Genomic DNA, 24,287 nt, shown 5'->3' on the forward strand with positions numbered 1-24,287 from the left:
TTGTACTTTGTTTTTGTTTGAATACCTAATTGTCCTGCAAAAACAATCAAAACCTTGTTAAAACAAATGTCTACACTCAGTCAACGGAAACACTAGAGTGCTTTTACTTTGAAACAGGTACAGGGCGCGTAACAAATATTTATGTTTATGACATATTCGACAGAAAATTCAAAATGTTTCGGATTTTGTACACCATTTAATGGTCAGTATGAACAGGAGTAATGATAATAGCAAACTATAAATCAGTGGTCTTGAAAAAACCTGAACCAGTCTTTGGCTTCATGTTGATAATTTAATCTAATCTAGTTAGCATGTCATGAATTTGTCTTTGTCATTTGTAAAATATGTTGCTTTCAAGCCAGAAACAAATGGACTGGGGCTGTTAATATTCAGTGTCATGCAACAATGTCCATTTAGCAAAACAGCACTGGACACATTGGATTTCTTTGGCTCGAGATACAGACATTAAGATCTCTAGCCACACATGAAGAAAAGTTACATTGAACTATATTTAGTATTTGCGCTCAAAGAAGAGTCTCAATATCCTCATCAGATGACGTACTCAGTACATTTAGTTGTTCTTCTCCTAATATACAGTGAATTTTCCGAGCCCAAAGGGAACCTAACAAAGAGCAACTCTTATCGCTCTAGTAGCTTCCCCAAAGTTCTCTGTCACTTCCCAGCTCGCCGCGGACGAAGAAAAATGGGTTAGAAGAGCAGCAAACAAACACAAGCATTCGTCCGGCAGAGACCAAGTTGCGTAAGCACAGTCTTACGAAAATGACTACCAACAAGCCCCGTGGTGAAGTGGGTGTAGCACGGCATGTGCAAATATGAGAAGATGTCTGCGGCGTGTTAGCGAGTGCTTGGGCGGGAAACGAAGGCACAAAGTGGCCGCAACTCCAGCGAAGGACTAGACTGAAGCTGTGTAGGAGGCAAAAACAGCCAAGGTGCAACTGTGGGTTGAAAATGAGCCCTTATGTAAGTAACTTTATCCTGTCCTCTATAATCCAACCCAACACCCTGCCCCCCATCTTTCCAGCATTAATAAGTCATAAGTCAGATGTTTAGCTCTCCTCTATACCCGTCTATCCTCATTTACTGAGGTACAGTAAGCTAGGCAGAGGTGAGGGGCAGGCAATTCTTCCACCTCCATCACTAGTAATATGTGTGTGTGTTAACTGTGCTACACACTCAGGTGTAACTTTGTGCGGGCTTCTGTGTAGTGTGTGGCATGTCATAGCTGATAAGACTGTGTATGCAGGAGTCACTGGACTGTTTCTGCCTTTGTGGAGACCTGACCTACCTGCTCTGATCAGGTTTCATCTGGGCTGGACTGCTCACACAGCCAGTTATTCACTTCAGTTCAGGTCTGTACTGAATGGTAATTCCTGCTGTCCCAGTGAACTTACAGCTCAGTGGTAACAAAAAGCTTCAGCAAAAAGCATTTCTCCTTGAATTGCATTTCTTTGAAGCAGATTGTTTGCAGTTGTCATGATTTTTAAAGGAAACAATGCCTCCTAGAAATTAAGTTGATACCTATGTTGTGAAAAATAAGTTAATTATTTCCTAATTGCATTATGGTTACACACAAAACCATTAGCTTGAAAACATTCTGGGTTCAAAAGCACTAGCTTATTGCATTGCAACCAACTACAATGAGATAGATTGACTGTAAAAGCAAATCTTGGTGTTTACATCCTGACCATGGTCTATGGTTAGTTTTAGACTTTAGGTTAAGGGAAGGTTAAAGTGATAGTTCATCGAAAGTCATTATTTACTCACCCCTGTGCCGATGGAAGGGTGGGGGAACTGTTTGAGTCTCAGGGGTAAACAGTGTTTCAGCCAAATCCAATATAATAAAAGTAAATGGTGATACATTTTTCAAATGTAATAAAACAACAGGAGAAAAAACTGAAAATGCCTATTATATGTCATATAAAATATCACATAACAAAATCCTGGAGAATAAGGTGATAAGGGTGAGTGTATATTATTCTGTGGCTTCTTGTGGTGAGGCTGCAGACTGCAAACAACTGAAAACCCCTCCCCTACCCTTCCAAGTGTGTAGGAGAAACTACAATGACCTTCTGGTAACATTAAAATATGAAAGGCCCTCACTAGAGAGAGTGTTTGGTTTGTCCATTCTGGGCTACTGTAGAAACATGGTGTTACATGGCAGATGCTATATCATAGGACACCTAGATATAAAAGAGTCGTTCTGAGGTAGAAAAAACACAATTGTTGCTGCTCTGATCCAGAGTCAGTGTGAAAATACAGACTTATGTTTATGTTTGTTCAAGAAATTTGGGAAGAAGAAATAACAACAAATATAAATCAATAGTAAGCTGTGTTGTTATGATTACAGTGTTGTTTTTACCACTACAACAAAAAAGAGCAAGATCACTGAATCTGTGTGTGTATATGTGTCAGTACACCCTCTGACCATGTGTGTTTTAACGAACTATGTCACCTCATTACTTATGTGTAACTCACACACACACACACACACACACACACACACACACACACACACACACATACACACACCCATGATGCTGTCTGGTCAAGTACTTTGGCTTTGTCCGCCTCTCAGATTAAAGCTACCGGGCTAATTTGCTGCTATATCGCAATTCCTACATAATCCGGCTTTAATCCTCACAGACTCGATTAAACAGCCAAATCTCCCGCTCAGTATCTGGCTCTATCTGCCACACTCTTCATTTATACTTGCTCTCCTCCACTTTCTCCCTTCCTTCTCTCTCTCTCTCTATCTATTTCAATGCCCTCCCCTACATCTCTTGACTCGCAACAAAATCTTCTTTATCTGCTTTGCGCCGTCTGCCTTCTTCTCTTTCAGCCGCCCTCTCACTGATTCTGCTCTGTCTTTTTTGTAAGCGCTCATTCTGTGTCAGTCCCAGAGATGCCTCAGTCACATCTTTCCTCCAGCTACGAGATAAAACCTAAATCCACAAAAACAATTCGACCACGAGGTCACCTTCAGAGGTGCTTGAGACACTTTTGGCAAACTACGTCCAAAACACTTTAAAGATCCCCACATTTTTAGTCAAAAGCGTCTCTTCATTTGAGCATTAAGTTGGTCAAAATGTGTTTATGTTGTGACGCACACAGGCACAAGTAGAATTTCATATCCTTTTTTTTTCTTTAAAAACGATCCCACTGCATAGCTTTGGAGCTTAAACGTGCAATGAGCTTAGTGACTCATGTCTGTTAATAGTATAAAAAAATGTCTCCACACATTCAAGAAGAGTTTATGAAGAGTTTTCCCATCACATCCACAACATAATTGAGTGATGAGACATGAAGACTGGTGGAGTGTTTTTTATGTTTTTCTTTATCTTTGATTAGCACCATTTTTTCATCATTCCTATTCTCCTCTGTGACCATGTATATACAGAAATTCACATGTTCTTCCCTGAAAAATGAAGAATCTAATTGAACTTCACTCAATCAATCAAATAGTATAGCCCATTTTCACAAATCACAATTTGCCTTATACGGTTTAACAAGGTGCAAATTCCTCTGCCCTCAACAAGAGTCAGGAGAAACTAACAATAGAAACCCCTATTAACAGGGGGATCCCTCTCCCAGGATGGACAGAAGTGATATACAGTAGATATCGTGTGTAACTGAACACATCCACAAAATAACACTATTTACAACATTGATTAGTAGAAACAGTTTTTAACATAATGGAAATGTGTGTCTATGTTTAAAGTATTAATAATACATAATAAAATATCTGATAGAAATGAAGGCAGCAGCAATGACAATTGAAATGGAGGAGTTATTGCTAGTAATGGCAGAATATGGTAAATGGTGTGTATTTATAAAGAGCTTCTCTAGTCTTGATTACCACTCATAGCACTTTACAGTACAGTTTATTACCATTCACACACAAATTAATATAGTGCATCTATGGGCAGCACCTTTTCTATGAAGGGCATTCGGGGTTCAGTGTCTTGCCCGAGGACACTTAGGCATGCAGCTGTGGAAGACTGGGATCAAACCGCCCACCTTCTGGTTAGAGGACTGGACAAGACTGTAAGAGATTCTGGTTATGTGAGTAGGTATATTGTATATCAAGCAGTGTTGTTGTAATCATAATCCATGATCAGCTGCCTCCACGATCAAGATCCGCCATCACGATCTCTGATTCGCGATCCATCCGTCATGATCTGTGGTCCGCGATCAAGATCCATGATGTGGCCACGGCACATATAGGAGGATGAGTTGGATATTATATTAGCAACTAATGTAAGCATCATAATCAAAATAATGTCTTATTCTGAGTGAGGTCAATAGTCAGAATATTGTTGTCCATGTAAACGTAGTCAATGAAGTCCTCGTCTCCCTGTTTCCAATCACCCAAAATGGTATTCCAGACAGACCCAATTGCTGTATGACAGAAGCATATGTAACAAAATAGTCCTGCCAACAGGAGACAGATCAGAAAATGGCTCTATATGTCCCCCTAGAAGACAACAAAAACAACAAATCTTTTGCTTTGGAGAGGAAGTCTAAGATGAAGTCCACAAACACACTCAAGCTTCGTGTTAACACCGAAACAAAACCAGTCAGAGCATTTGAAGTGAAATCCAGGAGAACATTCACTTCGTGTTCCAAACATCTTCCTTTACCTCTTACTTGACCACTTGTTATAATGTGACTTAAATTCCATTGTCTGCCAACTCTCCTGATGAAGACTGAGATGATGTTAAAAGCTGTGTTAAGGACAAGCTGTGGACATTGAGTTAAAGCAGCCATGGCCTTGAGACTTGGGCAGAACCTTGTTTTCCAACATGGAACTTGGATGAATTCGTGCATGACCGATTGCAGCTGTAGGCTACAGGTGAAATGGTTTCTGGAGTGCAGCACTGAGCATTACAATGACCCACATCACCCAACAGGGTGAGACACCTCCACCTGAATCTCCATTTTGTGGATTGAGACACAATTTACCTAATTTACGGTATCTCACCTATTCTTTTGTCCTTCAATCACAACTACTGTAATATTTAATACCTCAATGTTTTTTTCTTACATCCCACTGTCAGCCTTTCTCCTCTCTGTGGGTTTATAATTTATTGAGAAGCACTGGGTGGTGTCACGCACCACCTTACCGTGCCTAACCTTGGGCGGCCATCACCCCACTGAGTACAATCCAAACTGAGCAGTAACAAATCAGCCTCGGTGCACTCTGTGTCACTCCGCTCTCATTGAGTCAACTGGTAATCAGCACACAGACCTCAAGAACTGGGAGTTTTCTAACTCGTCGGACATGTTGGGCTCATCCACAGACCCTGTGTATTAAATGTCCCATGATTTGGTCTGAATGTATTTTATTATGTTGTATTTTTGCGCCACAACATGCACTGCTTTCAGACGTGCACTAAACTACGGAGATCTTCCATTTTTCTCCAGAGGATGTGTATGTGTGAACGTAAATGTCCAAATGAGGGCCTCTGGATTATCTGCCCCCCTAGTATAATGTCTGCAGAAAGTCCACAGACTGTGATTAACCGCGAGCGAGTGAGGGGTAGGGGGTGGTGACGCTTCTAACACACGCTACATGCAACAACAAAAAAAGCAGAGCTATACACATATAGAAGACCCTGTTAACTGGTGCTGCTATCATGAATAACATCGTCTCTCTCTTTCTCTCCATTAAAACATTTTTGAGAATACAACCCCAAAGATAAAAAGCTTTTCAGGCCACTATAAATGTGTCCCTTGTTAATGTTTGAGATACGGATTTTGCATTATGCAGACCCAACATGATGAATTTCAGAAGCCATGTTCAATTTAACCAGACAAATGACGATCTGGGCAATTTACATAAACCATCCATCAAACACTGAAGGGAAGATGAATGAGCCTTCCATTCGTGATAACAATCAAAGATTAAAATTGTGTGTTTGTGTGTGTGTGTGTGTGTGTGGGTGGGTGGGTGGGTGTGTGGGTGGGTGGGTGTGTGTGTCAGCCAACAACCTGTGTAGTAGTGGGTCTTACAATTGCACGAGTGTGAACACGTCTCCAGTCTTATCTCACACTCTACATGTTGTTTGTACCAGTAATTGGTTGCATAATTCCTGCTCTGAACTTTGCTGGTGAAACATAAACAGAAGTTTGGAGAAAGACAGCGATGTAATCACCATCTATCCTAATGAAAGCAGCGGACGTTCCTTCAGCACTTTGTTTCTCAGCTTTGGGTTCCTGTCAACACATGTGCACCAAAGTTTGAGTCAATCCACTCGTGGTTAAATATATTCAAAGTGATGCTGCAGTTAACAAAAAAGTATTCTCTTAATAATTGTGTATGACACTTTAATGTCAGGTTAAAACCCAATTAAACTATTTCACTTCTGCCACACAGGTACATACATATGCAGGGGAACCTAATCTCAATGGAGTTAAATCTGAGAGAGAGAAAGAAGATTTTCTGGCCTTCTCTACAGCTTTGGTTACTTCTTGGCATTTTATAACCAGTAATTTAGATAAGTAGAAGTCAGTGCTTTCTCTGCACAAACATTTGTTTTTTATCCCTTTACCTCCACAGGTTGATGGAGATTCTGTTTCATCAAAATAAGGAAAACACTGGATTCACAGGGTAAAACCTTGAAGACAATCACAAAAAAACTATAAAATGAGGACAGAGTCATGTCTACATGATGTAGGCCTCCATATGTATCACTCAGATTTACCCCATTTCTCATACTTGAATATTTTCAACAGCATATTGCAGTAGCAAGCACCTCCACATTACCCTGCACATTCAGTATATGCAAAGGCAATAACACAGATGTGTGCTCCCTCATTAAAGTATTGCAGATAATATTAACAGTATTGCATTGTGTTATAAGACGCGTTTCCATCCCAGGACATTTGAAATATAAAATCTTTTATATAAAATATTTAAAAAAATTGCAGAGGACAATTTTTTAAATTACATTAGTGGAAAGTGACATCACACCACACTTACATACTGTTCACCACATCTTTCACCACATCGACAGACTAATCACCTCATGTTTCCATATAAATTAATTTGTTAGAAGCTGACGGTGGCTTAGATGTGTCCGTGGTGTTGCCTTTGTGATTGTGCTTAACTTTCAGCAGTTCTTCATCTTGTTTTGCACGCTGCCTTGACAAGCGCACACATTAGCAGAGATTGACATGGAGAGAAATGGGAGACAGTTTATACTGACGAGCCATGCATGATCCTGTCATGTGGCTACGATGATCAACAAAACTGCTGCAGCCAGCAAATCAGGGAAAGACGAGGAAAGCGAGTAAAAGAGGGAAAGGGAGGGAGAGAAAGACGGGAAAGAAATTGTGATTAGCATTTGACAGCTTGGGTCTATTTTTAACCTTTGGGAGGAGGTATGAGACAGATGATCGACAACTTTCTGCAGTTAAGGGGAGTTCTGATCACTTCCCCTGCACTGCGCTGTGTGATGTCTTGCTCACTGACAGGTAGTGTCAGGAGGAGGGGTGACACAGAGATTGGAATTCCTCTGTGGGTTTCCTGTGCGTGCCAATGCTGTTATTAAACGGAATCTGTGAAGCCAATTTACCTGATAATCCTGATAGCGGAGGAGGTGCGCACGGGGGGAACTCGGGGGAGAGAGAGCGATTACGGATCAGACGAGACTTGCCTTTCGTCCTCCAAGAGGATATGTGTTAAGATGAGTGAGTGTGTGTCACTGTGGGTGGGGATATATGGATCTGCCATCATGATTAAAGTGTTCCCATTGAGGGAATTGGAGTGGGTGTTGTGGAAACAGTATGGGGGTGTACGACACGAGTAAGGCAGAATGGGCCACAGCGTATGGTCTCCAGGAGGGACAAAAAACATGTTGCTTCTAAATGAGGATTTTCATTTCATATGACAGTGTGATGAAGACATTTAATAGGGGCTTTGTGTGCATGTATGTACTTACACTACACGTATATGTGCATGTGAGTGTGAGCCTACACCATCTGACAGGAACCCTCCCGGCGCTATAGCACAACTACAGGGGTTTCATCCTTTTCCCCTTTGATAGTCAAATCTACTGTACATCACAGCTGAAACAAACCCACAAAACGAAGAGGTCAGTTTCATCCCTAATGTAGACAGCCAATTACCTTCCGGATGCCATGCATACATCCACATAAAGCTCCACCGAGTGAAAATTTCTGAGCAAAAAGTGAACACTTTGCCTAATTACTCTTAATGTCTGAGGTTAATGGGCTCTTACAGATGGTCGCCCTCAGGAAATCAGTGAACGTAATGACCAGTCACTAATGAACACTCAAAACATCAATGATGATCCGAACCTAAAAAAAGTCTTTCTGTGTGTTGGTGCTGGCAATGGGCCAGGTTTGCCACAGTGTCCCAGTGTGAGCGAAATCTGTCGCTTTGTGGTAACAGTGGCAAGCTTTTCCAAATTTGCAGTTGTGAAACAGAGTCAGCAATAAGGCAAACCGCTTCCAACCCAGACTTAATCCTGATGGATCCCGTTTAGCATTCAGCTGAGCGCCATCCACCGCTTCAAACACATGTGCAGGGAAGATTATGGGGGCTTTCTGTGCCTCTGCAGTGTTGTACTTCAGAGCCCATGTACAGTAGTGCTGCTGCATGCAGATGCATGAGAAGACAGATGAAGGAAGGAGGGGCAATGTGTGCTTCCTCTGTCAGTAGGGGACACAGCCAAGGCAACAGTGACATTTAGAAGTAGGGTAGAATTGTGTTGTGTCAAAGTTAGTATTTCCTTTGCACTTTCCTGTCTTGTAGATACATATCACTTTATGTGCTATTGTTTTTGGCTGAAGAGCCAGAAAATAGACCTTACGTCAGACATGCAGTGCAAGGAAACTGATGTAGCCTTTCAGTGGCGCACAGATCTTGGCTTTCACAATTAACAATGGTTGCATGTGAGGACAGCTGGACCTGGGGAGTGCATATCAGTACCTTACTGCAAGTGAGGGGAAGTGTCCCTTCCAGGACAGAAATCGACCGCTTTTGCCAAATGAAACAGCCCGCGATAAAGGAAACTGTCCTCACAAGAAGAATGACTTCATCAGGTGTTTATGCCACATACCAAATATGGTTTACCTTAATGTTCAAGAGCCAGTGCCCTTTAGTGGTTGTAGTGATTATGACAGTAGCAAAGGAATAAGTCAGGGGACCGTGGCATAGCTATATAGATAAAAATGGCTCCTTGTAAGCATGACAACTGCTCCCAGACCGTTACCATGACAATGTTCCTTAACCTTAGCAGGGATGTCATTTTAAGACATCCCTTAACCTTACTATTCTTCTACACATAAAGTGTTTCAGCCAGTTTTTCAGATTACACAAAGTCCTATTGTAATTCATGAAGCAGTCTAAAAAGACCATGTTTTACTCATGCTATATGCACATAGAATAAACGTGAGCCAAAGTGAAATTAAGCTTCACACAGCTTTTAAGCTCTGAACACAAAACTGTGCTTGAACACATCCTGCACAGACAGCGAGGAAGGACTGAACCTGCAGCTCTGCTAACGTGCAGTTGCTACATCATAAATCAGGAACAAAGAACTAATTTTGTTGCGGAATTTGAAGGACTTGTGAGAACGATTGAAAATTTCTGTCCACTTGTGTAATAGTTTGTTAAAAGCACTTTCGTACCTAATCTGATGATGGAAAACGTGTTTTCTCTCAGGGCTCTTGTCACTTGGAAAGGAAATGAAGAGAGAAAAATCCAATTATGACAGTTTTGGCAGGGATACTCCTGCATAGTGGAAAAAGCAGCATATTAGCAGCACATTAAAACATATCCGCTCTCATAACTGAAGGTGCATTAGCCGAAAGAGAGAACCGGGGAGGGCAGCGATGTGGGAGATATTGTGAATAAATAGCAATTATACTGTATATGATGGAGCATGGTGACGATTGGGGGTGCGAGGTGGGGTCTTCACCTCTAAGCCATTATGGGAGATAATTGCATCATCTGAGCTCTCTCCAGAGTGTAGCTGTGTGTGACAGAAAAACAGATAAGAGCTTATAGTAATATACACCAGCCACAGAGGAGAGGAGCAGTGAGGAGGGAGGAGAGATGGAGGAAGAAATAATTTGAAAGAATGAAGAGTAAACACATGGAAGTGATGGGCTGAGGACTGCACACACACACACACACACACACACACACACACACACACACACACACACACACACACACACACACACACACACACACACACACACACATATGCACCAACCCACATTGTGCTCAAAAACACAAAAAACAATGTGAGGGAATGGAAGACAGACTACACACACATTTAATATGTGCAGGAAAACAACACACACACACATACATATACGCTGGTCTAACCCTTCCGGCTGACCCGAGACACTGATGCTGATGAGATGCCGGAGCTGCAGACCTCAGGAGAGATGGGATGAAGGATAGGAGGAGGAGGATGGTTGCACGATAAGATGAAGAGAAAAAGAAGAGGGCAAGAAGGAAGAGGAGGGGGAGGAAGAGAACATAATAATGTTGATAAAAGGCACAGGGGGATGTCTGTGAGCAGGATTAGGAGGGAAAAAAGAGGAGATATATTCTTAACCTATAATTTACTCTGCCTCTGTCAATAAGCAATGACCACAGATGTTATTAATGAAATGGCGTGTGGTGGAGGGTGGGGGGGCGAGAAGAACGTTGCATGCAGTGAGTGCTGAGATGACAAGAGGTCCTGCCCTTTGGAACATCACACACATGAGCTTTTGAAATAATGTGATCAGTAGAGCGGCTAGTTTCCATGCTGCTGGCCACAGGGCTTTAAGGATTGAGACTTCAGAAACCCCAGGCTAACTCTGGAGCCGTGGAGACTGATGCCAAAGCTTGTAAGGTGTGAATTTACCTCAGTACTACTCTTGAGGACTTACTTCACGTTTAACAAACCTTCAATTTGTGCTTTTAAATCACCTAGATTAATGAAGCTAGTTTCAACTAAAGACGTCCTCCAAAAGAGGAAAAGATGTAATTATGTCACAATGACGGTCTTAACTTAAGTGATATATTCCTGAATCTTTTTTTCAAATAAATAAATTACCATATAATTTACATATGCTCTGTGTTTGATAATGGCTTTTCTCTGATTCCTAAATCACAGAAACACAGAATACTTGCATCTATTGTAGTTTACAACGATGAGCTAAAAGATTACGAACACTCCCAGATGAATGGAATAATAATGAATTTAGTTACATCAGCACATGTCAGGGTCTGTGGTAGTGAATGGTAAGTGATCTGTCACATCTCATAGTCAAATGTGTAGCTACTCGAAACTTTGAAAAGGACCTGGGACCTCATTTATAACTGTTCTGTACACACAAAACGGGGCCTGAATGATGCGTACGCAACTTCTCATTCAAACATTGGGAGTAATTAAAACAAACTTGAGGGGAGAATGTGCACACTTGTACGTTAACTCTTATCCATGCGTGTGAGCATTTTGGAGACGGGAGAATGACGATGCAGATGTGAGGTGATGAACTGAAGCCAGATTATTGATCCACTTCATCATGAACATTAAGCCCAACAGCGTTAGTTGTGCTCGTGCAACATAACTGTTCCATAATAACCTTCAATTGAGAAAGATATAAAACAACCTACAGCAGATAACGTTCAGATTCCATTAAACAGCAGAGTTACAGAGCTGAGTCATCAATAGTTTTTAATAATATATTAACACTGTGCGTGTATCCGTAAAGTCCGAGTATCTGTAAAATTGTTGCAGTTCAGCGAAGGTTTTTTGTCCCATGATCATGATTAATCAGCTAATATAGATTCTATATATCTGTAATCTTGGATCTTTTTGCTGAACTGAGTCCAGTATTATACACAGATCGACCCGACCGAGCCAAACCATCCCAGTACAAACACAAGGGCTCACCAATCTGGTTTATTAACCGACAGGTCTGTGTGTGGTATGAATAACACTGTATAAAATGTACCTTTCTATGTAAAGCCTCTTTTAATCATTTTAAATATATAACTCTGTGACGTTACTCTGTGATAATATTACAGCTGTCTCTGAATTTAACAATCCTGCCGTTTTGGATGAATAAAATACGCAAATTCTGACAGTGTGAAGCGATTATTTATATGTCTCCACTTGGAGTTGGATTTTTTTTCAGGCACTGTTCTTTATATCGTACTCACTCTCACTCACTGCATTTAGAAACTATAGAAACCCATTGGTCAGAAGGAAAATTTAATATTCATGAGGTGCTCTGCATTGACTATTTATGGTTGAATGTAGGTGTTTAGAGGGCGGACTTTGAGGCAGATTCATGTACACACATTTCCAGGTGGACTGTGATTTATAAAGTGAACATTGCCTTCAGGTGTGCCTTGCATTTCTGAGGTGCTCTGACCCAATCATCTTTTCATAAAGATCGAGGGCCTCATTTATAAAACAGTGCGTAGGATTCATACTCAAAGTCTGCATGGGCACAAAACATATCAGATTTATAAAACCCTGCCTACACTTTTATTAAGAATCCTATTCACTGTTTTATAAATGAGGCCCCCAATCTGAAAAGACGATCGGGTCAGAGCACGTCAGAAATGGCAAGGCTCATATGCTGCTGACATACATACCACACCTGCTGACAGTGGAAGAGAATGTGTGTCAGAACAATTCCGATCTGCAGCGACTTAGCCTCGCAGTTAACAGAATTTAAGGGATCTTCTGCCAAAGTCTTGGTGTCCATGACTGTTCTTTGTGGACGCAAAGAACAGCAGCATATTAGTTTTGGATTGATCATACTATTTTTGCTTATCACTTCGTCTATCAATCTATACCCCCCATCCTTTCAGGGTCACAAGGGGAGCTGGAGCCATTAGCCAACGCAGGGCCAACATACAGAATCAAGCAACCATTCACTCTCACATTCACACCTATGAAACTTGCAGTCAGTTTGTAGTGACATGCATAGAAGACTCAGCTCATCATCTCTTTGCTGTAGCTCCATTTAGCATACAGAGATGACAGAGGTATCAATCTTTTCAAAGTTTAAGTGAGCATATTTCCCAGTATGTTGACCTATCCCTTCAAAGATCTCTGTCTGACAGCTTGCATGCATAAAACTGACTTTGGCATATCATCTACAAAAAAGGGTTGCAAAGTTTTTAAATGTGATCTTTATGCTTGAAAACCAAAATAGATCTGAATTTGAATAGTCCTTGATGTGCATGTCTTTGGCCTTTTCTGAGCAGGAGCCCAAATCTCAGTAATCCCTGACACTGAATTGCACTGTACTGTTTGATCACCGCTGACATCCTCCTTAATGCACCTTTTCTCCCCCTTTCAGCACAGTCAAGTTCACAGCGATTCAATGTAGTATCCAAACGGGTGTGCTGTGTCATAGCATATCATGTGCCATACACTACACCAGATATGGCCCTCAGTATCCCCATTGTTCAGTCCCTTTAACTCTTGTGACTGTCAACACTCTCTCCTCTGATTAAACTACCATACTGTGTGACTTCTCAAATTAGTCTTCAGCATAGCAGAGCATTTCGAGCATCATGGAAGAGAACATTTACCCTGAGCAAGGTCTGCAAGCCACTGGAGGCATAAACCTTACTTGTGTCCTACTGTCTTTTTTAATGGTTCTCCTTCACACGTTCTGCCTCACTGAGAACTCCAATGAGGACTCCAATACAGTTCTGATACCCTAAAGGCCTCGGCTTAATAGTGTGACTCTAATGGCTTTTTCCACATAGCTGCCTGCTGCCACTGTCGCCTCATACACAATTACTTTAGCTAATGTCAAATAATTTCCTCTAAGGACACAGGTGTCAGTTGATGAAAAAATTAAAAAAATGACTACCTGTCTCTGTGTGTGTCACACTGAACCGATAAATCATAACATGAAAAAAGGGATGTTTTCCGTTATAGTGACAGTTATTACTTTGCTTCTGTTAAACTAACTAAATCTAGTGTGTGGTGGTGGATTTCTAAGTTGTGGATATAAAAACAAGTCCAAGGGGCTCAACTTCTTGCCACTTACAACTAAACTTTATTCATCAATGAAGTGGGTTATCAAATGCCTCAAATATCAATGTTTTAAATAATATTAACATAGAAGATCATAGACTATCAAGCAGTAGAACTACATCAGACAACAAAGCATACAATTAATTTATATTTAATCTCTCAACAAACTGAGATTACATACCTCCAAATCCTTACCAAACTGTGTACTACATAATATTAATAATAATAATACAAAAAATCAAAAACAACTCACTTCTTCAGATAGTTCACTGCTACCAGCCTACTACATTCATCCAATCACATGCGTATTTAAGACATTTATAACATTCCCATGATGAAAGAAATGTTGGATTAACACAACACTGCCTGAAAACACTACACTGCATCTGCAGTCATGAAAAACCTTTATACTCATCTAAGAAAGTAAAAGTAAGTGAAGGGGGCAGTCAGCACGTGACAAATAATACAATAAACACAAAGACATAGAATTTTTTTTTTTTTTAAGATTAAGATTAAGTCACCTCGCAGTTGAATGCCTCTGCCAACCAATGTAGTTAGAGTTTATATCAACATCATATCCAAGGAATTCAATAAAAATTCCATGTTGAAAAAAGTGCATGTTGTTAATTAGTGTATGAATTCTTGGGAAAACAAATGTTGAGGTTACAGGGACCTTGGCCTCTGACCAAACTCTATCCAGGTCATCTTTGAGTCTTAAATAAACCTTTGTGTTAAAGGTGAAGAAATTCCCTCAAGGCATTCTGGACATGTTGGATTCAGAAGACAAGTTCCCAGGTCACAGAGAACTTGACCTTTGACCATAGGTGTTTGTGCCACATGTAATGAAATTTTCTCTGTGCGTTCTTGATATATCACAAGACAGGAGGTCACTGTGACCTCGACCTCTGACTTAAGACCACCAAAACCTAATCAGTTCATCTTTGACTCAAATTAAAGTTTGTATCACAACCGTAGAAATTCCCTTGAGGCGGTCCTAAAATATCAAGAGAAAGAGAAAGAGAAAGAGATGAACATGGAGGCACAAAAAATGTGGAAAATAAACCAAGTAAAGGTAGCGGTAGCAGCTAATTCTATTTTTTACAAGGACAGGATTGAGGAAGGGGTTCTCCCTGGGGGGAAACATTTCAGCTAATGGTTTAATAATTCACTACATATCACAAATCAAAGCTATTTTTCTGACTCTTTTGCTGAAGCCCTATTCAACCATAAGAGCAGGAGGGGAACACAATGACAGCTCTTCCATCCATTCCATTAATGGTAATACACCTATTACTGAAAATGTTCTGTAAGGCAGGAGGCACACAAATGGATTTGATTGGCAGTATGTGATTACGCGCTCTGTAAACACTTGGAGAAGAAAACCAGGATTATGTCAATGTCCCTGAAGTCATAAGTGCATCAGGCTCTAACCCCCACCCCCACCTAAGTACCTCCAAGTAAGAATAATTTAACACAGCCTATCTTGTCTAAGCCCATGCCCTCAATTCCCGTCTGTCCACAGCTTTATTAACTTTTTTTTTTTTTATTTAAAGAACAGGTCAGACGGATGTGTGATTGTGGTTGTTGTTGACTTCTGCCTGCAACATCTGTCAGGGCCACTGAAAGCCAGCTGCATTTCTTCTACCTCTGACTGGAATACCATTTTTTGGGGCTGAGAATTACAGCAAATGCTTGAAGCTTCGTGTGATTTGCCCTGTTCTTTTGACATGCGTGGCTGTAAACTTTTGGGCATCATCTGCACAAATATAAAAGTGACTCCAGACACTACTTGGTTACCCCCGGCATTTGTTGACTTCTTGGTAGTGTTGGTATAACTTGTTAACCTGTCACATTGTCACAGGTCACTTCCAGTGTCAGAGCTGGTAATGTTAGATGAGAGATTGAATATATAACCTGAACTCTGGAGAATATCTGCACAATTGGTTCCAGACATTCTCTGGAGTTTTCCTTTCACATATGAAGAAAGTAGCAGGAGATACAACAACAGGAAAATCCTTCAGTCCATATACGAAGTGATGATATATTTAGTTCTACGTATAAAACCCTTTAAACATGCCAGTTTTGGATATTGTAGCTCCACACACTTCCATTTATTGTTGACTACACTGCTTAGACCAGAGACCACTCATGGATGACAGCAATCTGTTTTAATATTATTAGTATTGTTTATATAATTATCAGCAATCCTAAAAGGACCTGTCTTGCCATTCAACGCACCAGACAGCATGTACTTAAGAGACACGAATAACAGGCTGCCACTGCAAATTCTGCCCATATGGGCGGGTGCCAGGTATTCACACACATTTTACCCACAATTAGGATCTTTCTGCATTGCTGTCACTATTATCTATGTTGAGCACAGAGTCAGTAACCTATTATTAACCATTATGAAATGGTTACTCTGCTACTCAGTCCAGAGGCAGATCAGTTTTTAACATCAGCAGCCTGATTTGAGGCTGAGAGCGGAGGGAGAACACCCAGCATAGCAGCCAGACCGGCTTTAAGAGCCACCTGATAAGCCTCCTGTGGCATTCTTGGCTGTAAATAGTCATTAGCCAGAGTGCTGTCAAAGCCTGGCTACAGTAGTGTCACAGTCAACCCTAAATTACAGGAGTGGGGTACACAGCTGACACTGCAATCTTGCCTTGTGAAGAGCGATTCAGCAGCACATGCTACTATTATGACTTTGGGCAGACCCTACAGGAATCACGATATCTCTATAAATATACATCTTGTGTTTATTTATATACATAAAGCCTTGTTGAAGGAAACTATTATTGTCCATAAATTGCCAACATCCGCTGGGAATAACTCTGTTTATGTGACCCCTAGACAAAACAATATAGATAACCATGCGTGTTTTACCATCTACAAGAGATTTCTATCAGTACTTGCAGGCATCTTTCCAGGCATCAATCACTCATGTGGGAAAAGATCAACGCCCACATACAATCACTCTGCCTATGTGGGCAGGCTGGTTATGCTCTTCGTTCTTAGAGAGGAAGGACAGTGAACTGGGAAACATAGAGAAAGATGAAGTCAGAAAGTATGTGTGTCTGTGCCTTTAAGAGTCCCTAGGCCAGGGCTGAACGTTGGGAAAGTCACCCAGTGAATTTCTCATGACCCCTGAGAGGAGGCCTTCTTCCTTCTGGATCCATGGATGGAGATGGGACGTCCCAAAAAAAAAAAAAAAACAGGAACGGGGCATCCACCATATCGCAGCAACAGCACATGTGACAGCGTTGTTCTTACAGTCACTGAGAGAATCACTCACAATTTGTTATTATAATGCAATGACAAACACCAACTACACACCCACATATCTCAAAGCAACATGTCACACTTCATACATAACCACAAATGTCTCATTCCCACAGTTTATCCCACATTGAGACTAAAAATATGAATGTGTATATATATTTAAAAATGGTAAGTCAGTGAATGTGGGGCAGGAGTGGCAATCCGTCAAACCTCTGATGGTCTGAAAATGGTCTTTAGAGGTCAGCAGCCTTTAGAAATGCAGCTAATACTTCAGTGCTCCACATTCATTAATCACAGCATTAATCCTGTGAAAGTGACTTTAATTAAAGTAATATAATTAGATTAAGGTGTTTACATGACCCCAGGCTTAATTGCAGTATTTTTAGAATTAGACTCAAGTATCGATGCTCATACTGTATGTGTCAGAGCCCTAGCTTAAAGGGGCTGCAAAACATTTATTGTAAAAAAAAATTCAAACAACTGCAATGAATGGGATGCAGAATGAATAAAACAAGATGCAAAGCATTCAGAAATACATTACAACTACAAAGACATGAAAACTACTATTAAGTGACAAAAATGACAACAAAGAGATGTTGTTAGCAAATGAAAATGTGTGATGTGAGATTATGGGCCAATAACATAAAGACAAAAGCCTGAGGTTTCCCAGGATATTAGAGAAAAAGACTGAAATAAAGAAGCTCTGGTTAGACTTTCCATTTCTGTATGACGTGTCCTGCACAGGGATGGCTCTCTCTTTATCCATCAGTGAGCGGTGCAACCTGAACTAATCTCCCTTCAGGTTCTTGTTCTCCTGGGTCTTGTACAGAGCGCCAGTGGGTGTAAATACATAGGATTACAAGAGGCACTGGCACACTTACACAGCGCAGACTGACGATTGGACGGCAAACTGCCTCGTTGGGTCGAGAAAAAGTGCACTGTTGTGTTTCTGTGTCATTACGTATGTACCAATAAATCCCTCAATCTCCTTCGTCAAATCAAAATTGCACCAGTTGCTGGGGACACGTACATGAAGACTGTGGGCTTCAAACTGCTGTAATCCCGGCTCAAGGAGGAAAGGGGCTTTGCTGCACATCCATTTAGTATTATTCTAAGAAATAGGCAATTAGAGATAAGGCCATACATAGTTGTACGTTGGATGAACTGCATTCCATGACTCTCCCTTTGACACTCTCAGGGGACATGTAGTATATTTTGGGACGAAGTGTCGTCAGGGTGACAATAGGGAGTGGAAGAGGACACAAAACCCATGTTGACATAGGATACTTTCAGACATGCACTGGTTTCTCCAGAGGAGGTGAATGTGTGAACGCAAATGTCAGAGTCAGACGCTCCGCAGTGTCTAAGGTCTTTCTTTGCCTGGCCTCCTGGTATAATGTCCGTAGAAAGCCAGGAGAGTGTGGAGTTGTGAACACAGCAGGGGATCCTCACTGGAGATTCACCACGAGCTACTGGGAGGGATTGATGACGCTTCTTACACGTGACAGACGCAAAAAAAAGAAAACTAATATCTTCCGGTGAAAAAGCGGTGTCATACACGTAGAAGACCCCGACGAGGATGTCAAGGGAGTTTGTGGTGATAAGGGCTGACGGTGGTGTCGGGGTGATGTAAACAAAAACATGTGATCTTCGCAGCGGATTTAATGCGTCACTTCCTGTCTCTGTCTGCCTCTTGCCTGATTCACATTGAGGTTTTGTTGCTGCTGTAAACGCGTGTGTGTAGAGAACCTCCCGCTGTGTTGCGCATGTGTGAAAGACAAACTGCGGGTAAACTCCGTAGCCAATTCTCCGGACATTACCCGGTCATGTCTGAAAACAACTATATTGTCATATAAAGATAAAATGTGTATGCCAGGCTTTAAGACATGGTATGTTTTAATGGGTGCAAGGGTTAAGTGGCCATGTGTTAAGAATAACACATATGGCTCAAATTAATTCTTGTAACCTTCTCACTTACTACTCTAAACCACAGTTGACATTGAAAATCAGCCGTGGTAGCTACACTACCCCCACCATCCCAATGGATCCTTTGAAGCTTGTATGGATTGACCTTGTTAAATAAGTAAAGTCCACTGTGGGGACCCACCTGGAAAACAAATGAAGATGTTCTTTTGCCAGATGTTGTGTCCAGAGCGGAACAGTGATTGTGCAACTGTTGGTTACGATAAGATAAAGCATCGCTTATGTGTTGCTGCCATGAACTGTCCTATGATACGGGCTTCAAGAGTACCACATGTGCTCATGCAAATGCATTCGCAAATCACACACACACACACACACACTTTACACCAGCTGACATTCATTTTCTGAGGACATACCTTAGACTAGCCTTAACCTAACCTCAAAACATACCTTAAATTGTAATTATTTATATTGGGGACTTGCCTTTTGTCCCCCTAAGGAAGAAACTATTCATAATATGACTTCATAAATAAACAGACTGACAGTTTAAATGTCCTCACTTTCCAAAAATGTCCTCACTCTGTATGGGGTCTATGCTTCAAATGGTCCTCAAAAAGATATAAGTACAGAAACACACACACACAGTAAAACACAGTGCTATTTCCAGGAATAAAAAACACCTTTTTCTTTGCAAACATTCAATCATCTAAAATAGTCTGAGTGCGGATCGTCCACATTTCAACGTGAGGGGACCAAGTGTCAATGCAATCTCACAAACATTTAGAGCATTGCTGGCAAACTTACCAGCTTCCTAACGATTTACTGTTTGAGTCTGCACAGCCTATTTTTTTTGTTCAGATCATGGTGTCCAGATAACAGCAACCAGAGCGCCTGTATCTGACATTTCCCTGAAATAAAGCTAAAATATAGACAATATCGTCTTACACAAACATCACTGACAAAAGGGAAATAAAGGTCATTCACCCTGAATGGGATTTTTGTGTTAACCTGCCTGAAAACTAAATTAAGGAGGGCAAAGTAATTTAACTAATTCGAACACTGTTGAACTTAGGCTAATGTAATGTTATTATCTGGTCCGAACACAACTTTACTGAGACAATCGTTATGAGTTCATGCGATTGTGAAGCATTGTGAGCTTCAAAAGAAAAACAGGGCTGTGAGCACACACAGACATTTAGTGTTAAATTCAATTCAGACAAGCAACAATGAATCAAACAAAGGTTCAAATTAAAGTTCACTGATTGGCAAAATCTGAATTAGATCTCACAATGTGTATGTTCAGCTGCTCTGGCTTGTGGTCATACTATTACAACACAGTACACGTTTCAGGTCTTGGTTTTACACTATTTGTTTGATCTATTATGTTTAATCTGCTGCTTGTTCATTTCTTCTGTCCAAACCTCAAAATAGGTTTTATGTAAGACAAGGAAAAACAGCAATTTGTAAAACTTTTGTATCTTAACTAACAAAATTATCTAAAATATAAAATGGTTGACAGTCAAATTTTTGTCAGATAAATTGTTGTAGTTCTCACGTTGCACATATGTGATGATGACTTTGTTGCCAAAACTCTGCTCATATACAGAATCAGCAGATGAATGAGCCAAACAGTAAACAGTGCAGCTCTTAATTTTCAAACTCCTCCATGTGCAGACCACAATCCCTCATCGATCTGTGCTGAAACAGCAGTGTGACAGCTTCCTGCACTGTTCTGAGACCCCAAATTTCAAATGATGCCTTTGTCGTGTTCTTGGGACGCCATTTGCTCCCTTCCTGCTCCAACTACATCAGGGACTGGAGGAGTGCACGGCTTTTCCTGTCGCCACAGGCCGCAATTCATGAGCACTTCCTCTCTGTGTCTCGACCACTCCGTGTTTTCAGGACACACCTGCAGGGTGACTGATAGTGAGAAGGCCGAGGTCAAGGTCGGCTGCTGTGCTTGTATTGTCCAGTTGTGCCGTGAATCAAAGCCTGTTGTTAAAACTCAAGATGAGTCACTGGGGGACGTTATTACCAATCACTGCTTGAAATGTCTTTGAGGTGTTGAACTCATGTAATGTCCGCACAGGGGTCTGGGTGGTAAATGGCAGCCTTTCTCAGGTAAAACCCTTCCCTCAGGGTGTAACAAGCCCGTCTGAGATTGCCTGTGTCAGCGCAAGTGATTGTTTTGGCAACAGCGGTGAAGAGCACACATGGGCTTTGAGCAACCCAGAGTGAATGTAGGTCAAATGTGAAGCTCCTGCTTGTTCTGGTGTCTCACGAACCAAACAGAATACACACTCACCTGTAGTAGACGGAGTAACCTTAATGGATATCTCCTGTTTTTAGGAGAGCCAGAGGGTTTTGCAGAGAAGTTAAAGGCCATTTAAAGTAGCATTTGCTTGTTACAAAAATATAGTTTCTGGTGAGAGCTGAGTTGGTACAAAAGGAACATTAATTCACCTCCAGATGAATATAAACATGCAGTAACCATATGTTGCTGTTGAAGGACACCTAATGATTTTCAGTGCAATCAGAAACATGCAATTGCTCCACCTCCATCCGTGCAGTCTGGTGGAGACTAAATGTTGCTTTAGTTTTCTAGTTTTATCTACCTCCTGCGAAATCAGCTATCTTCCTGAAAATCTTATCAATATTCTCCTGTGTGAGTGTAAAACGATGCTTTGCGTCTGCACGGCTCTTGTTGAGAGTTTTACCTGAATGAATCATTTAGAACTTGTCATTTCTTAAAACATTTTTGCAGGAGCCCTTGTGCGGCTGAAGCGTGCCCCAATTTCAGAATCAAAAGAGACGGCGGGGGAAAGTAGGCTGCGTGTACTGTACAGCTATCAGTGAAAGTAGGAGTTTAATACATTGCTCGAGAGAGTGAAGGCTGAGCCAATGTTGCGGCAGATATAAAGGGATTATTTGTCCCTGGAAGACATAATCATGTGTAACACTTGTTTCAAATCCTGTGAAAAACAAACAGGTGTTTTAGCTTTAAATCCACCCCTCCATCCTCTGGCACACATACAGAGGCTAACGAGAGAGAGACCCCATACACTTCCTCATTAATTATTAGCATATGATTATGACCAATATTGTATACGTGTCACATACTGAAGAAGAATGGAGATATTTTTAACATCATGCTCTAAAAAGATACAAGTATTGCCTTGATTTGTTCATAAACTGGATGACAATGTGATTTTAGTGTTGGATGAATGTCACCTTGAATCGTTTGCCTGATTTTATTTACAAGATATTAGCATGACTTGGAAAATATCTGAACTTTAAGGGAGGGCTACGTCACGAGTACGGTGTTCCGGGGAAACACATGAAAACCCACTTGTGAATGAATGAGTGAAAATCAGCTGCTCACTCACCTGAGAGCCCGCACAGGAAGGTGAAGGAGAGCAAAGGAAGTTTCCTGGAAGTAGCACAGACCTCCATGGCTGATGGGTCCACTTCTCAGCGGGTGAATGCCCTTCACTCGGCTGTATGTCTTTATATATGTAAAGATATATATATATATATATATGTATAGATATATATGAGCTTTTTGGCCAAAGCTCGTCCAGGTCTGTCAGCTGGTCTCGCTTCAGGTCTCCAGCAGAGACGTTACAGGTGAGGGACACGTCAGGTGAGAAGAGCCGGTTTAGTGCTCAGTGGTTCACCGCCTCCGACACCGAGGACCCTCCGTGACTCCTCTTCTCCTCCTCTTCACACCAGCGGCATGCGCGACTCCCGCTCATCGACAACTCTGAGCGGTCATACTCAGTCCTCTCCAGAGAGAGAGAGGGGGGGGGGGGGGGGGGTAGGAGAGAGAGGAGAGAGAGAGGGAGAGGAGGGAGAGAGAGAGAGAGAGAGAGAGAGAGAGAGAGAGAGAGAGCGAGAGAGAGAGAGAGAGAGAGAGAGAGAGAGCAGTGTCGCCTCAGCGAGCTGGCGTCATTTAACTCAATATAGGCGACATCTTCCGGTTATTGGCTTAAATAAATATAACCCTCTAACGTGCGGATCCGCTATGAATGAATGCGTTTCATGACAGCGTTTCTCTTATTTTGAAAGGCAGACATCCGCGGTTTCATTCGTGAATGCCGGATTTTTGCACCTGTTCGCGGACTCGCAGGTGCAAAAAAAAAGAGAGAAAAAAACTAACCTACTTTCCCCCGAAGAATTTCCTACTTTTTTAATATTTACATATTTTTATCGAGAGACATTTTCAAAGATTATTCTTTTAAAATGTGATCTTTCTCAATGTTGCTCTCATGTTTGACATACATGTAAAGGAAAGCATGAATAAAACTTGTACAGTACCTACAAATAATAACAAAGTAGTAAAATTAAATAGAAAAAATTAAGAAATAGATATATCGATAGAGGCACCTATGGTTATTTAGGGTAGATTTGAGTTAGGACAAACTGTATATTTAAAGGCAATGTATTCACTTCACATCACAATTTAAAGAAAAATAAATGTCATTAATTGAAACAGGCAGGTTTAATGACACTATACTGTATCCACCTAACCCAATCTGAAAGAATTTCAGATGTACTTATGAATACATTTGATTTGCTTTAATTTCACTTTATTGTCAGAATCCTCTCTAAAGTTTGTAGTTGGTCAAAACACATCAAAAGGCAGATTCTCAACAACACAAGACGTGTCACAAAATAACTATAAACTATAACTATAAAAATGATAAACATATACAGCCAATGGGTCTGGATCAGGAGGAAAGACCCCATGGGCCCCACATGTTGGGGACACACACCCAGGTCTCTCTCTCTCTCTCTCTCTCTCTCTCTCTCTCTCTCTCTCTCTCTCTCTCTCTCTCTCTCTATCTCTCTCTATCTCTCCCTCCCCTCTGTTCCATCCACCTTTCCTCTCTTTCCTATTTCACCCGGTCGAGGCCGCCCACATTGAAATTGTTTCAGCCATTAAAAGTTTTTATTCTATCCACAGTCACCAAAAGGTTTCCTCGTTGTGGGAACTGTTGGGATTCGCTATCATCTTGTAAG

General features: G+C 41.2%; 1 protein-coding gene across 1 annotated transcript in view; it reads right to left on the minus strand.

The window, feature by feature from the left end:
• The window catches only part of esama (endothelial cell adhesion molecule a), a 56,786-nt gene extending 33,755 nt beyond the window's left edge, over positions 1 to 23,031 (minus strand). Inside the window, exon 1 of the mRNA XM_061085865.1 lies at positions 22,652 to 23,031. Coding sequence (XP_060941848.1) covers positions 22,652 to 22,718 — 67 coding nt within the window. The 5' untranslated portion in view covers positions 22,719 to 23,031. The remainder of the gene's footprint in view (positions 1 to 22,651) is intronic.
• Between the last annotated feature and the right edge of the window lie 1,256 nt (positions 23,032 to 24,287).

Source organism: Limanda limanda, chromosome 14 (genome assembly GCF_963576545.1).
Source record: "Limanda limanda chromosome 14, fLimLim1.1, whole genome shotgun sequence".
NCBI lineage: Eukaryota > Metazoa > Chordata > Actinopteri > Pleuronectiformes > Pleuronectidae > Limanda > Limanda limanda.